This window comes from Nestor notabilis, unplaced genomic scaffold (genome assembly GCF_000696875.1).
Source record: "Nestor notabilis isolate BGI_N333 unplaced genomic scaffold, ASM69687v1 scaffold6564, whole genome shotgun sequence".
Taxonomy (NCBI): domain Eukaryota; kingdom Metazoa; phylum Chordata; class Aves; order Psittaciformes; family Psittacidae; genus Nestor; species Nestor notabilis.
The window spans coordinates 4,452-21,122 of record NW_009925073.1 but is presented as its reverse complement, the minus strand read 5'-3'; the positions used below and the strand labels follow the sequence as shown (position 1 = coordinate 21,122).

The 16,671-nt window shown below is 46.9% G+C and overlaps 2 protein-coding genes across 2 annotated transcripts; one reads left to right on the top strand and one right to left on the bottom strand.

Moving 5' to 3' along the window:
• Positions 1 to 8: 8 nt before the first annotated feature.
• Positions 9 to 5,753, top strand: CEP68 (centrosomal protein 68kDa; the record flags this gene model as incomplete). Its single annotated transcript, XM_010012879.1, has 5 exons — positions 9 to 1,160; positions 2,295 to 2,417; positions 2,613 to 2,709; positions 5,293 to 5,399; positions 5,733 to 5,753. Coding segments are annotated over 5 exons (1,500 nt in total), but the record flags the coding sequence as incomplete, so codon positions are not given.
• Positions 5,754 to 7,180: 1,427 nt separating this feature from the next.
• On the bottom strand, positions 7,181 to 16,285 carry RAB1A (RAB1A, member RAS oncogene family). Its single transcript, XM_010012878.1, is given in 6 exon segments — positions 7,181 to 9,270; positions 9,558 to 9,689; positions 10,694 to 10,789; positions 12,355 to 12,450; positions 14,618 to 14,690; positions 16,263 to 16,285. Coding segments are annotated over 6 exon segments (618 nt in total). The 3' UTR covers positions 7,181 to 9,072.
• Positions 16,286 to 16,671: the final 386 nt, after the last annotated feature.

The window sequence follows — 16,671 nt, the reverse complement described above, 5'->3', positions numbered from 1 at the left end:
TGGATGTGCCTTCGCCCGCCACCACCGCCACCAGCCGGGACCTGTGCCGCCGGTGGGGCGCAGCACAAGGCAGGGCGCTGCGGGTGCACAAGCCCTTCCGTGCTCTCCTCGACTGCCGCAGCACCCTGGAGCGCATCAGAGGGATGTCGTCCTACCAAGCCGATTACTGGGCATGTGCCATTCCGGATTCATTACCCCCGTCTCCAGACCGTCGTTCAGCCCACTGGAACCCCAATAAGGAGTATGAGGACTTGTTGGATTATGCTTATCCGCTGAAGCCAAGATACAAGCTGGGAAAGGTGCCAGACCCTTTCTTCCACGACTCCGGAATAGGTTTGGACAGCTTTTCTCTTTCCCCTGAGGGCACGTCGAGGTCCACCAGCATCTACAGCCGAGGTGGGCAGGCTCGGGGAGGCAGAGAGAATGGACGTTGGGGGTTCATGGCCTCTGCAGAGAGGTTCTCCACCCCGGGGCCTGGAAGAAGAGGCCACTCATCCTATGAACCTTTACCTATTGCAAAAGCATCCTCCACAAGAAGTGCTTCCTCTCATCCTTCAAGAGGCTTTGATAAGGATGGAACGACAGAGTCAGCTGGGACGGGCTCATCCGGTCGCCCTGCTGCGGGTGAGAGAAGCTGGTGCACCAGAGGGAGCCCCTTCCCAAAGTACAAAGGGCAAGTAAAAAGCACTGGTAGGTTTTTACCTACAACATCAGTGCTCCCCCTGAGGAAGGAGTGGGATGGTGATGAAGAATTCCTCTCCCTGCCTCCGAGATTGCGGGAGCTGGAAAGGCTGGCTCAGTTCCTGTCTGATCTTTCCTTAACTATAAGGACTCCTGGGCACGACCACCGTGAACTTCCATGTCACAGCAGCAGCAGGCAGCCCCTTTCATCCCAGTTGGCTCCTTTCAGAGGAGCGGGTGGCAGGGATGAAAGAGGGAGTTTTGGGGGTTATGCTGGGCTGTGGCAGCCCTGCAGCTCTCGGAAGTCCAGCCACGAAAACACTAAATCATGTGGCCGCATCCGTAGGGATCCTCTGCAGGGGCTTCATCTAACAACTGGACTCGGAGACACATTGGATGGGACGTACCTAAATGAACCACGGGTCAAGGGGTATCCCAAGAAGAGCCATCAGAGCGAGTCCCTTGCCCAGTGCGTTAAGGTAGGCTGAGACCAGAAATAAGGTTTATTATGGGAAGCTCTCACATGACTGTGCCTGGGCTTACGGCACGGTTAATTAAGGCTTCCCCTTCTGCATGATGATTGGTGCCGGGCAGCTGGGTGTAATTGATGCAGGGGGGGCTCACTGGAGCAGATAATTCCTTCTGATGGAGCAAGAGCCCCTCTCGCTTTTCCCGGGGGATCAGCTTCCCCCAGCCCATCCATCCTGCAGCGCTGCTGCACTGGGGAAGAGGCTGGAGCTGCAGCTGGGGCTGGTGTGGAGCCCAGGCTTTGCTGCCTGCCCCATCGCTCCAACTGTTCGGTGCCATCCTACCACTGGTGCCGTGCTCCCCATCTCCCCCTCCATCGTCTTCCTCACCCCAGCCCCGGGCTGAATTTGGAAGCCATGCTGGGCTGTTGGCTAGAAAGTAGTTATTACCATGCACATAGCTGCAAACACCAGAGCAACTCATCCCCTCCTCTTGCATGGGAATAACTCTGCAGATTTAAAAGGGCCTTTTCTACTGTCAGCGTTAGGGTGTATCTCTCACCTCAAATCATGGTGCCAGGGGGAAGTAGCTCAGCTTTATAGCAAAGCCCTGACTCCAAGGAGCAGGAGCGGGGCTGGGCTGGTTTAGGTGGGAGCAGAGCCCCTGGGTTCTGTGCAGCATCTACAGGAATAATCCCTCCCCGAGATGCTTCAAGAATAAATGGAAGCAGTTGATTGAACAAGAGGAACCCTGGGGGAAAGTGGCTGCAAATTAACTGTGTGGCTCCGCAGAGGAGGAGGAGGGTGTCTCTTCAGATGGGAGGTGGTGGAGGCAAACCCTTCCCTTCTGCCTGGGTGCTACCAGCTTCCAACACGTCTCCATAGCAGCCATCTCATGGTGACCCTTGGTTCATGCGACACAGTGGGTTTGGGGTGTGTTTAGGGGTGTAAGGTGGGTTTTGCCTTTTTTCTGTTGACCCTTGGTTTCCCAGGTTTAGGGATGTTTATGTGTATGGATGGGGGGACAGGAGAGAAGCAGGGAGCGGGTGCTTTCCAAAACAGGGCTGGCTCACCTATTCCCGTCCCTGCTGTGCCTTTGTTGCAGGAATAGGTCACTAACCCCTTTTGTTGTGCTTTGTTAAGCAGATGTTCTGCTGCCAGCTGGAAGAGCTAATCCGCTGGCTGTACAACGTGGTGGACATCACTGACAGCTGGGTACCACCCTTGCCGGATGCTGAGAGCGTGAAGGCATCGCTGCACCGCTGCTTGGTGCGTATCACCACTGGCTTTTCTTCCCCCTCTGTGGTGCTGGCACGGTCCAGGCAGGTGATGTGGGATGCACTGGGCGTGCAGAGCTGAATGTGGGAAACTGCCCGCAGGAAACTGCTCCATGGGCAACCTGCTGTACATGTCTCCTCCAAACACCCTCCTAAGCAGCGCTCCTCTTCTCCTTTCCCTTGCCAGGAGTTCAGGAAGGATGTGGCCGACCACCGGAGCCTGACAGAGAGCGTGCTGGAGAAGGGAGAAGCTCTCCTGGACTGCATGGCATCGAATTCGCCAGGTGAGGAGGAGCACCTGAGCAGGGGCCATGGGCACAGCTGGTGATGCTGGCTGTAGCGTCTGCCCCCCAGAATCCCTGGCCCCACGTGTGTGGAAGCAGTGGGCACAGCTTGCTGTTCAGCAGATGTATGGGGAAAAAGGGTTCTATAGCTCCATTGCTGTCTGGAGACTTGGAGCTGAGGTGACTTGGAGGTTTGAAGGGGTAACTCTTGAGTGCTTTCAGCTGCATCACGCTTTCAGCCTTGCCTTGCGCTGTGCCATCCGTCGTGGGTGATGGGTATGTTTGCTCTCTCATAGGTCCCTTAGGTTTTATCTTAACCAGGCCATGGCCAGTTCCCACTGGGCTGTGGGATGCTGTCAGTCTGCAGCTGGGAGATGCTTTTATCTGGTGCAGGAGGAGTGATTTTCACACCCTGTTTGCACTCAGTGCTTCCCAAGCAGGTGTCAGCAGCCAGTGTGGGGAGACATCCCAGCCTGGCTGGGGCATGGCACGCATGGAGCAGCTGCTCTGGTGACCTGGTGCATCCTGCACAAGGGATCTCTAAAGGGGTGGGTGCATCTGCAGTCACCAAAGGGGCTTTAGTGATCAAGTGCTGCATTATGGATGGGCTTAATTGCACAGTCCCAAAGGTCTCCTTCAGGAGGCCCTATTTCTGTATCTTCAGTCTTAACCTAGACCCTCCCAGGTCACTTCCCATCCCCTCCAAACTCTGCATCACAACTTGGAGGGGGTGAAGATCAGCTTATTGATTTCTAACACACTGTTTCCTTCCAAAGCCTGCCCGGGCGAGTGGAATTCACTCACTGCACTTACAGACATGTTACTACCACCTCCATTCATACATTCCTGTTTTCCAGTTCTGAAAGACACGCTGGGTTTGATTGCGAAGCAGTCAGAAGAGCTGGAAACCCATGCAGAGCACTTGTATGAGTCCGTTCTAGCTGCCGTGGACCCCATGCAGGGCGAGGATGGGATGGAGGACAAGGGGGTGCAGCAGATGGCTGCTCAATGGGTAAGCAGGGGGACAAACCAGCCTTTCTGTGGCGGGAGGAGAGGGAGGGAAGTGTAGGAAATTGGAAAGCCTAGAAGGAGAAGAGAGCAAGGGCGAGCTCAGGATGGACGCCCCATGGTCTGTACGTGTGTGTCAGGGAAGAGCAGGGTGTTGCTGAACCAGCTGGTGAAACCCAAGAGCATGATGAGAGTGGTGGCAGCTCCTTGGAGGGACCCTGGGAGCAGGCAGGTCACTGTCAGTTGGGGTGCAGGGGATGGCAGCAGAGCAGCTGCTCTGCTGGAGTCACTTGGGCAGCAGAGGGGAGACCAGGAAGGGGTATTCTGGGGGCTTTTCATCTCCTCAGAACCATTCTGCTTTGCTGTGTCATGGTGGGAAAGGGAAGCAAGTGAATCCTGGTGTAAAACAGGGGCTTTGTTTGCTGACTGCATGTCCAAAGGAGGGCAGTGAAGGGTCTGGAGCACAAGTCCTGTGAGGAATGGCTGAGGGAGCTGGGGGGCTTTAGCCTGCAGAAAAGCAGGCTCAAGGGGGACCTTATCACTCTCTGCAACTACCTTAAAGGAGGCTGTAGCAAGGTGGGTGTCAGTCTCTTTATTTCCCACATAGCAAGTGATAGGACAAGAGGAAATGGCCTCAGGGTGCTCCAGGGGAGATTTAGATTGGATATTGGGAAAAGTTTCTTCCCAGAAAGGGTTGTCAAGCACTGGCACAGGCTGCCCGGGGCAGTGGTGGAGTCACCCTCCCTGGAGGTATTAAAGAGCTGTATAGATGTGGTGCTTGGGGACACGGTTTAGTGCTGGACTTGGCAGTGCCAGGTTACCAGCTGGACTTGGATGATCTCAAAGGTCTTTTCCAACCTAAAAGACTCTACGATTTCTTGACCACCTTCTTTCAAACAAATCCACAGGGACAGAAGTGTCTCCGGAGCGCAGGGCAGGAGGGCTGGTGTATGGGGTGCAGGGGTGGCAATGGCACGTGGTGTCTGTGGGCAGGCCCAGCTGCGTGCTGCCGTGGGAATCACTGTAAAACTGTGGCTGTACAGAATGGAATGCTCATGGGTGCTGGTGCTGGGGCCAGAGGCACAGGAACGCTCTTGACAGCTGCTGAGCACCCAAAGGTAGGAGATTAGGAACCGCAGGATAACCTTGGCCACCCCCTATTAAGCTCAGACTGTTGACATCCCCACAGCCTGCTCCATGGCACGCCTTAACATTTGGAATTGCAAAGGGGAAATGTTATTTCTAGCACTTTAGAGACTAACAATAGATGAAGGGTTCAAGGCCAGGTTGGGCTTTGAGCAACCTGCTCTAGTGGAAGGTGTCCCTGCCTGCGACAGGGGGTTCGAGCTGGGTAAGCTTTAAGGTCCCTTCCAACCCAAACCATTCTCTTATTTTGTGGTAAGTAGTTTGGTTTCTTAATTGCTAAATATATCTGTATTAGGTATATTTAGAGCTATCTCCTCTACACTAGTGAGCAGCGCTGGAGGTGATTTAAGGAGGTACAGCACGGGTGTTTTCTCTCGTTGTTGGATTGCAGCCAAAGCACAGTAGCAAACTTAATCCATCTCATTTCAGGTGCTGCCTCGATCAGACCTGGGCTTGCTCAGCCAGGCACGGGATGGCTGAGAGCTGCAGCAAGCACCAAACCACCTCCTTCCCCTCCCGCAGAGACGCCAGACCACGTAAAAGCACCGTGTTGGGAGTTAGCCAGCCGGGGCTGACTTTGGGTTGGATTTTTACTGTGGCTTGAGAAGGGCAAGCTGTGCAGCAGTTATTTGGCTGCTGGGGTGTGTAGTTCATAGTTCTGCGAGTGAGGAATGTGCAGCTGGCCTTTTGGGGTTTGTTTCTTAATGTAGCTTTCCTGGTGTTTTTAATCTACGTGTTAGCAGAACGTCAGGAACGCACCGGTTTTTAGCTGAGTAATCCACCGTGTGCCGTGCAACTCACTCCTAAGTAAAGCTGTGTGATTTTAATAGCTGTGGTCTCATGGTTTTGTTTGTGATCTTCAAAAATAGGTGCTAGAAGCCAAGAAATAGCAACTCCTCCTGCATCTTGGGAGCAAACTGAACTCTTTGTTTATACTTATCCACAGTCCCTGATGGAGAGGGACTCTTCATCAAGGACTGTAGTGGTAGGACATGCGTTTAAACTAAAACAGGGGAAGGTTAGATTAGATATAAGGAAGAAGTTCTTCACAGTGAGGGTGGTGAGGCACTGGAACAGGTTGCCCAAGGAAGTGGTAAATGCTCCATCCCTGGCAGTGTTCAAGGTCAGGTTGGACAGAGCCTTGGGTGACATGGTCTGAGTGCGAGGTGTCCCTGCCCACAGCAGGGGAGGTTGGAACTGGATGATCTTAAGGTCCTTTCCAACCCAAACTATTCTGATTCCCTGTTGAAGCACAGCCTATTTAACTTCCAGCTTTCTTAGGTATAAACACAAAGAGCTAATATGTTATATGAACCTTGGTAATAATCAGGTGAGCACACTCAGGGAAGAACCAGGTTATAGATAAACTGCTGTTTGCTGTTACTTGCAGTAGTGGTGTTGGTGCTGTGCTGGGTTCCCTGGGTGCAGCTGTGCCTTTCCCCTCTTGCAGTTAGTGGAGCTCATCACTGCTCACATAACAGCCACAAAGGGTTTCCAAACCTTTCTGCAACAGAAAAACACATCTCAAGCAGCAGAATGAGAGAAACGGCCAAAGAGTTACAGCCAACTACAGAAAGTTGGTACTTGGCTGTAATGAACCTTTCAACTAAATGGTGATCAGCATGTTCTGGTGCAGATGTAATTTCCTCCCATTCTTGTGAGCACAACATGAAGTTTCTGCACTGCACAAGCACAAACTGAAGCAGTTACAAATTACAAATAACTCACTGAGTTTTGTGGGGTTTTTTTGATACTCTCCACTCCTCCACCTCCTCAGCTTAAAGGGCAGTGTTTCTCATTGCCAAGATGCAGGTGACAGCTCAAAGATCAGTACAAGTTGTGGTGAGACATGGGCACAGGATGCCCAGAGAAGCTGTGGCTGCCCCATCCCTGGCAGTGTTCAAGGCCAGGTTGGACACAGGGGCTTGGAGCAACCTGCTCTAGTGGAAGGTGTCCCTGCCCGTGGCAGGGGGTTGGAGCTGGATGAGCTTTAAGGTCCTTTCCTACTCAAGCCATTCTATGAGTCTAAAGTTCAGCAGAAAGGCTCAAGCAAGTGGTTACGCTTAAGACTGGTCTCACTGGCTTTACCAACAGCAGGTCCCATACCTACAGGCACTCAGAGCAATGCTTAAACACTTAACATGTGAGCTCCCAGGTAAGAGACAACAGTGTCCTTGCCCCCAGGTTTCTAGGTCTGCTCTGCCCTCTTCCACACACCTCCAGCCTGACCCCTGCAGGCTCTAGCGTTTAATAGCACAGTAACCCAGTGATGACTTAGGGACAAAAAATAACCACCAAACAACTGGTGTAGCCCAAGTTGGTTTTGCAATGCTTTTATTACTGTATATATTAACATTGTTTTGGATAGTATGTAGCAGGCATCTTGACATTTAAGTTCATTTGTGCACTTCTCTGCAGGGAAGATGTTTTACCCTCAACACACCTCCTCCTGATTCACTCCCTGATCTTGGCAGCACTCACTACTCCTACTGCTCCTGCTCCCAAAGAGGAGCAAGTCACATTGTATAATGAATTATACCAACAAGCACATCTCTAATAGAAAGCACATCACTTTATTGTGAAGGTCTCAAGTGGAAGAGTTCAACTTAACCATGACAATACTTTATGTATTACAATTGCCTGTTGATTTATGCAACTATGTTGAAGAAAGCTGTTAGCCAAAGTCACCCCCCCCCCCAAAAAAAAAAAAAAAAAAAAATCAGAGGATATTTGCACCAGTTTTAGTTTATACCTCACAACATACCTAGGCTATATTTTTTTTTACTATCACAGGGTGTATTTACTACTAGGGGAATGTTACATGGTCTTTCAAACATGAGACTATTTACAGAATAGGCTGAACATTGGAGTTTAGATAAAGCTGAACAATTTTACATGTATAGGAAGTGTTATAGGCTAGCTTTCCTGTGGCTTTTAGCTAGACATCAGGCACTAATGATTTGATTAGCTCTGTACAAAGAATCACACACTGTCCAAAACCTCTTGGCTGCTGGTTAGTTCCAAATTGTTCCAGATAGCGCCTACTTTGAGCAACAGTCTGGGGTGGGGCCTCCCTGTCCCACTGCATCCTTCTGGTGCCTCTGTGCGCAACGGAATAGAAGCTAAGCTGTTGCACTAAGTCAGAAATGGACTGATTAGAAGAGGATGGAATCAACAGTATATAGAAAAGACATAATATACTGGTAGAAAGTTATACCACCTCAAGGTTACGCTGAAGTCATTCATGTTAGGGAAATACTGTTCTCTACCCCTGCTATGCAAAGCTGACAGGAATTCCCTAAGTAGAGTCCTTGAGAAATAAATTAAGTTCCAAGACCAAGTTAGGGAACTGTTGTACATTCAGAGTGCATTATGCCTCCCTGAACATCGGCTGGGTGCTTCTGGTACAGCATATGTGCCTTAAGCACCATGACCACTCAGTCTTTTGGGCCACAGTCACTAGTTTCACTTGCAAGGAAGGGCTCTGGTCTACTAGAAGGTCTGAGCGCCATGGCTGCACACAGATATGTTTTGTGCACAATGCAAGCCTGATTTCCCCCTTAGCCATACAAATTAAGACAATATTTATCACCATACAGTTTGATATTACTTCCAATAAGTACAATATTTATTAAACATTTTCTTCAGTTTTGTTACATATTGTGCAACAAATTACAATATTCTGCAGCCACAAATTATATGCAGAGTATGAAGAAACTATTAATCAGATAGTGTGATCTTTCCATTTATAATTCTACAAGAAGGAACTAGCAAATCAGATCTTACATATATCTTACTAAATTGTATGCATGGAAAGTGACAGACACTGTTGTGCTGTTTGATACAAAATGGCTAAACTTCATCTTCAGAAGACTAAACCTGACATCTAAACATGCCAATAGAAACATCAAAACAAAAATACATCCTAACCAACCACAGGAAACAGTCTGGTATCAGGAAAAGCAACAAGGATTACACGTTTATAAACCAGCACACAAAGGTTTAAAACAGTTCTGAAAATGAAGTTAGCTGTCTTGAGTCAAGGGAATAAAAAAAGTCAGTATTGACCATTTACAATCTCTGACCTTTGTGGAGACGGTAAGAATCTGTTGTAGTGCAGCTACATACAGTACAATTCAGGCAATTTTTTTTTCACTTGGGTTCAGATTGCAAATTCATTGTTGTGAGACAAAAGGGGGGAGGCGAGTTTTAGCAGCAACCTCCACTAGACTGCTTGACTGGAGTGCTCTGAATTTTAACATTGGACTTCTCTGCACCACCAGCTGTCGCTCCCGGGCCCATTCGTTTTTTAATCTCAGCAGCCATGGTCATGAAAGACTGTTCTACATTTGTGGCATTCTTTGCACTGGTTTCCAAAAATGGAATTCCAAGAGAATCTGCAAATTCCTGCAAGTCAAGGAACAGTGAATAATGAGCTCATACACTGGTTCATACCTCACCTTGTTTCCTGGGGCACCGCTGGGTGAGTTGCAAGTTCCAGTACCACCACCCCACTCCCAGGGTCGAGCCTGATGAAGACGTGCACTGCATGGGATCAGTGAGCTGCTGGCATTTATAGTACCTTGACATCTGCATACCAAGACACTGCACATACCATGCACTAGAACTTACTCAAAGTGTGTTACAAACCAGATTAGGCGCTCAACTGAGCAAAACCATGAAAATCAACATACCTTTGCTGTTGTATAGTCTACTACTTTCTTTGTGGTCAGATCACATTTGTTCCCCACCAACAACTTGTTGACGTTTTCACTGGCATAACGGTCTATCTCCTGCAGCCACTGTTTTACATTATTGAAAGACTCCTAGGAGATAAGACAGCTGTAAGCAAGACCTTTAACCAAGGGGAAAGCTTGGCATTATTCAGCGATGACTGGGAAAGAAGATGAAGCAGTGTACTTCGTTTATCAGTGTGAGTCCCAACTGCAAGAGAGCTCCCTAATGCTACAGTACTCCCCTGATTGCCTCAGTCAACACAGGGTCTCTGCAGCTCCCCAGTCTAAGCCCTACACAATCAGCACTTCCTCCCTCCTGCACTCCCCCCCCCATTATTTTTCCCCTGCTCCATATCTTGACTATTCAGCTTACACCACCTGGGACTCTTCTTTCTCTTCCTGTAGCAGAGATAAGACAGAGCACAGCTGAAACCTGAGGAATCCCAGGCATTTACAAAGCACCAGATATTAGGTGCAAACCACATTGTTGTAGAGGTGGTGGGACCACCTTTGACTCCAGAAACGCAGAATGCCATGCTGCACTGAGAGCCAGGTTAACAATTGAACCCAATTGTTCTTTTTCTATTAATTCAGGAAACTCTACACTTCCTAAAAGCCCTTCAACCAGGACTACTGCACCAGTAATCTTCAGAGATCTTTCATAGAAGACACTGGCTCAGTTGTACCCTGCACACATGCTGACAATTTTCTGCTTCAAATGCCAGTTTCTGCTGCAGATCAAAGTTCAGATACCTTAAGAAATCTTTCAACAGCTTCCACCAGTAACTCAGCCTTCCTGTGACCAAAGGCAGGGTGAGAAGTATTCACATAGAACAATCAATTACCTGCCCAGCAAGTTTTAGTTAAAGCCTGAAATAAAAGTGCTGTAGAGCCACAGATCCCATTGCTCCTTTTTACTTCTGTGTTTAGCTCCAAATCAGAGACATACAACTGGCTTAATAAACCTTAACACAGCCTGAAGAACATGGTCACTGTCTCCTCAGGAAGTGCTCAGTTGTTAAATTCCCAGTCCTACTTTATCAGCCTAGTGTATTCCACCAGGAGAAACTCTCCAGGATAGGTTTGACACTTACCTGATCTGTAACGTCATACACAACTATGATGCCATGAGCGCCTCTATAGTAACTGGAAGTGATAGTTCGAAACCTCTCCTGTCCTGCCGTGTCCCACTGCAAGGCAAATAACAGGATCAGTTCCTGCAATGTACCTGTTCCAGTGTTACACATTAGCTTCCAGAAATACAGCTCGGCTGATCAACCATCCAACTACAAGCACCTCCAAGTCACAGCTACAGAAGTGGCTCTGAAACTGTGTGCGTCAAATAGAATTTGAGGAGATCAAGATACTTGAACTGAGAAGAATTACACTTCAGCAGGTACTTTTCTAGACGTGCTCATTTGTTTGGTTTCAGGCAAGTGTAGCCAAGAGATCTCACCAAAGAAAACACTGAGCAGTTTTGACCCATGAAGGAGCCATGGTTCAGTGGTCAGAAGAACAAACACGAACCGGGGCTTGAAAACCTGCTGGGAATAAGGTCAGAGAGATGTGGTTCTCTAACATGACCATTCCTTTCAACTTCCTTTGTACAAGAGCTGCAGCAATGGATTTAAAGGCAACATCCTCTTCAGAGGATGAAATGCAACTCAAGCCTGGCTCCCTTCCCCTGCTGGGAGAGTTAAGGAAGCACATTGGGTGCCTGACCTCTCCCCCCCACCAGAGCAGAACAGCACTCACCCAAACACCTCTCTCCCTGGAGCCACATCAAGAACAGGGCTGGCTGCATATTAAAAACAAGCAGACTCACAGCCAGATTTCAGTGGTGACAGCACTCCTAGTGGGCTGCTCTGGACTCAGGATACCCACAACAGTCTGGAGGCTCAGACTTAGGCTTCTGGCTGTAAACTCTACTCCTGCTCCACAACATGGCCTGGAATCCCTGAGTCATTGCCTTCCAGTCCTGACAGCCTCTGCTTCAGCTGGAAGCAGTGGCTGACAAGGATTGTGTGACCTTGCATAGATATTAGATTTCATCACACCAGTCACCCTTTTAGAGTGCTTCACGATTAGAGGAAAGAACTGCCAAGTCCCTTCCCCTGCTTAACTCCAAGTGAAAGGCCAAAAGCATAACTAGAAAACACTGCCCAGTGCTAAGGCAGACAGGCCTGTTACAAGCATCTGTGTCAGTTTTTCCATTCAGGTCAACAAACAGCAGTTTCCAGCACTGGACACTGCAGTCTGCTATTAACAGCTGCTGCAGAATTCAGACCTCTTGGACAAGAGTTGTGATACTCCTGCACTAACACAAATCCTTGCTAAATACTGCAAAACTACACCAGTTTTGGTAAGAGAGCACTTCAATACAGGATTCTAACAGCTGCTGCAGAATTCAGGCCTCTTGGACAAGAGTTGTGATAGTCCTGCACTAACACAAATCCTTGCTAAATACTGCAAGCAAAACTACACCAGTTTTGGTAAGAGGGCACTTCAATACAGGATTCTACCCTTCAGCTCAACAGCCCCTAGTGCCTTTCAGACAGTCAGCCTTGATAAGCACCCTTCTTTAAGGACACAGTTCATGGAATCCTGTCTTGTAAAAACTGCTTAGCCTCTTGCAGCAGGGAAGATATCGCTTCTATTTTAATGATTAAAGTACAAAGATAACTACCAATAGTTATGAATGTAGTTCTGTGCTTCACCAGATTAAAGTACCCAGGAGTTGAGAAATACTACTTACTATCTGAAGCTTGATTGTTTTCCCATCTAGTTCTATAGTTCTGATTTTGAAGTCCACACCAATCGTGCTGATGTAACTTTCTGTGTACGTGTCATCCTAGGAGAGAGTGAACAGAAGTCAAGCCAGCTGCACCTCTTCCACAGTCACCTACTTCATTATGCAACAGGCAGGCACCAGGCAGACAAAGGCACTTAATTCCCCAGCAAAACCAGTCTGATCATTCATGGCAAAATCCAGAAGGTAGAAAGTATTTTCAGAATAGTCACTTCACAGAAATTCTGCAGAGTTTCTTAAAAGTACCTCAAACAACAAGGTTTATGTTCCAAAGACTAGTCAAAAAACCTCTCTTCTGGAAATCCTGTAGTGTTAAGTCCTTTTGAACTGTAGTTGAAAAACAGTCTTTGCTCCTGTTGGCAGATTGAGGAGCTACTTAGAATAACCATTACAGTTATTAAGATTCCTCAGACTTTTCTTTTCCTTTGATGGTTTTTCATCTGTATTACACAGCAGCTACCTACAACTCAGAGGCTTTGCCTCAGTCACACTCTGCATCTGAATTTCAGATCCTCTGCTGCCACAGCTGGTTGCTAAGGTAGTTTAGAGTTACAGCTTAGGTACTTGTGTTAAGTCCTCAGCTCTGCAGTCTGTGTAAACACAGGAAGGAAAACACAGCACTGGTTTAGCAGCTTACATGGACCTGACTGCAGAGTCTTCAGCAGGCCTTAAGGCACATAGGAAGTGCTGGATGAGTCTCTGCTACCTTCTAGTGACTGTTAGCTTGCCAGCATGAAGGAAGTTTCTATTCCCAAAGCACCAGTAGGATAGAGCTTCATGAAAAAAATGTACCACAAAAGGCTTTATGCAACCAACAGCTATCACAGAAGCTAGGGATTTCTTTGGTTATGAATGGAAGACACCTTAGGTAATATATCTGCCTGAGGGAACACATGCAAGTAAGAAGCACTAAGCCTTCTGGAATGATGTGACATTTATTTCCTTAACATTTCAATACTCAAAAGGGTATGTTTGAAAAGCCTGATGCCATTTAACCTACAGCAAGAATACCACAGGTAAGTGAATGCTGTAGTAATTCTTCATGTCAGGGTAGAAGTCAAATTTCTAACGGAAAAAAGCTAATTAGTTGCAGAAACACCAGATAACTACAGCCAAACTTAAGCTGCTGGCTATCTAAACAGGGAAGTTGGATTATTCACATGATGCCAAAATTAATTCAGAAGTATCTGCAAGAGAAGCAGGCAAGAGTGATCTGGGAATACTGCTCAAGCTTTGGTGTCACTTCCAATCCACTGCCTCCAGGTCTGTCAGCAGAGCAGGTTACATCCTTCTAGTGTTCATACAGGTTTTGGTGTCTCCCTGTCCTAATACTGCACAAACAGCAGCTGGAATAGCTTTAATTTAGGTGATGCCATTCGTGCACACCAGACCAGTATTTCATATTAACAACATGAAACACAACAGGCTGTCTCCAGAGGTGCCTAGAGCAGTTGTTTAAGCTGTGAAACTGCTGCCATCATCTTGTAGTAGGACACTCAAGTTTGTAGACTAATGCTCCACATTCTCCCTTCCTCTCCTCCCACGACAATGTAAAGCTGCACTTTGACACAGACATAGATAAAGAGTTCACTGGACTCCAGCTTTTGCTACTCAGAGCTGTCAAATCCATTTTAACTTTTCCGGCTGACAGCAAAACTAGAGTTTCTTGCATCAAATTTCAGCCACAGCAGCTCACCAGCAATTTTAACATTTATTATACATTCATTCACTAAAGGAAGCATAAAGCTTTATTATTCCTAGAGCATTATTTAAATCAGTCCTCCCCCTGGCTAAGCAATTGACAGGCCTTTACAATGAAGACATCAAACTTCATCTGGCTGAAAATATTCAGATCAAGTAGTAACTGAGGAAGGTGTTGCCCTGACACATTTGTACTGTTCATGCCTGAAAGCACACACCCCAGAATTCATGTTCTTCCACCTTCAGTGTTCTAACACTAGTGTAATGATGCAAGTTAGATTAAGATACCTTGTTCTCAACTAACAGGAAAATGAAAACTAAGCTTAGACATATTCATGATACTGTTTCTTTCTGCATTACTCATATCAGCTAGAAACAGAAGACAGGAGGGTTCTGAAGTATTTGAATTATTCCTTGGAATACCAAACCTGACAGACATCAGTCCTTTCAAGAAGTTCTCGTAGCAGAGAGGTGCTTTTTTACATAGTTTTCAAGCATGATCACTTACTGCAAACCTAAGTAGAAGGCAAGATTTCCCAACACCGGAGTCTCCAATCAGAAGTAGCTTGAATAAATAGTCACTGCAGAAGGAAAAACAAGATTAAGTCATTTAATGACAAACACTATTGAGAACCAAGTTCCTTATAGCTAGTATATTATGAAGGGTAAATTAATACACTACTGGGGAAGGCACCTGTAACTCCAAGCTTCTCTAGCACAAACTGGCTAGACACTCACAATTTACTTGGGAAGGGAAAATGCTGTGAACACAGCATTTTTGCTTTAAACTGTGCTTCCCTAGGAAGTTACTCTGGGTCTATTATGTGACTATCAGCAAGACTAACAGAGTCCTGCTTCAGCCCTTCGTGTTCTAGCTAGGATTAAAATCATGCAATTAAGTGCAAGCCTCACTGCTTGGTTGAGTGACTCAAGTAACACACAGATGTAACAGCCTGCTGCCCACTAGAGCCATTATCTCTGCATCTTCTTTAAAGTCAAAGGCTTGATTCCACTGCCCAGCTTTGCCAATACCATGTAGCTGGCCAAAAGCAACCAATTCTTTCCTCAGTTTAAGTTACCCAAATTTAAGTCCCAGCTGAACCCAACAGCACAATATGCAATTTAAATACACAAACTATGAATGCTAAGTTTAGTGGCCTGCTAAAGCAAAATGAACATCCACCTCCCACCATAGACTATTAACAGCTGACAGCAACCACATACTCCACTTGCCTTTCAGGAATTAAAATAGAGCCAAAGCCATTGTCAGATGAGGATATATTCATTCTCCATAAGGTGTCAGGTGTGACATGAGGAATTCTGAAGTCACATTAGAAGAGGGGACATTTTATTTGCTTAATACTGAGTTCTTCCAACATTGAGGGAACAAGCACAGTATTATCAATGCCCAACCTAGACTTACACTTCAACAAGTAGTGAAGATTTCATTGTTGGCATACATCAGATTTTGTGTTAGTCGTAAGACTAATGGGGCCATTTAATACTAGAGATCAAGTAGCAGAGGGAAAGCACCAAGCCACCACTTACACAAGCTATTTTACTTTGCAAGTACTAGACTAAACCAGTCTATGTTACAACTCTTCAGCCCTGTAGTGTCCAGGATTAAGCCCTGTTCTTGTTTAACCACAAGAGTTTAAAACAGACCTATTTCTATGCCCCCCTTAACCAAACTGAGAAGATAAAATGTATGCAAGTGCCCAAAGTCAACTGTCCCCACCTATTAGTCTGCAGCATCAACACTGACTCTGGCTGTCAGGAATCCAGCCAGGAAACTGCATCCATACAGCCAAGCAGATGGTCAGCTGCTCAGCTTGTCACTGCTCTGCTCAAGTACCCAAATAACCATCATCATGGCTGGTCCCTAAGCACACACTCAGCTAAAACCTTCAGTTTCCTCAGCAATTCTCTTAAGATTAAAAAGTCAGAAGCAGCAGATGTAGCAACTAATAAGGTGATCCTTAAAATGTAAGCTCCTCCCACAGTATAAACCTAAAAGCACTTAAGTTATTAAAAATAAAATCAAAGCCAAGGAACACACAGCAGTTCACAGTCCCAGAAGTCACTACTCCACCTGTCAAGTCATTACTAACACAAGGCAAGATGGTTTTAGTATAATGACAGTTAACCTAAACTGTTCAGGGGAGATAAGTTACATTACATCACAATCCACACATCACAGAATCACAGATTCTTAACAGCTTCAAGATAGCTGAAATATTATAGCTGTCCAGAAGCATTATTACTGCTTGTGCTCTCACACTGGTGATCACAGCCAAAATACATGTTTCTTGAAGCTTGGGCCTGCCCATAAGGGGATACCAAAAATCCCTCCTCACAACCTGGAGTTCAGAGCACTGCCTCCCTGTGTGCTTTAAAAGAAGAGTTTTGTGTTTCCTGTGGCTCCACTTGCACACACCACAACCACTCTGACCAGGCAGTGCTTTAGGATGCCGTTGTGCTTTAGCACAAGCAAAAAACATGTTTTAAGCCCAAGTGCCACAAAAAAATGGTTTAAGCCTCAACATCACTGATGTGGAACTG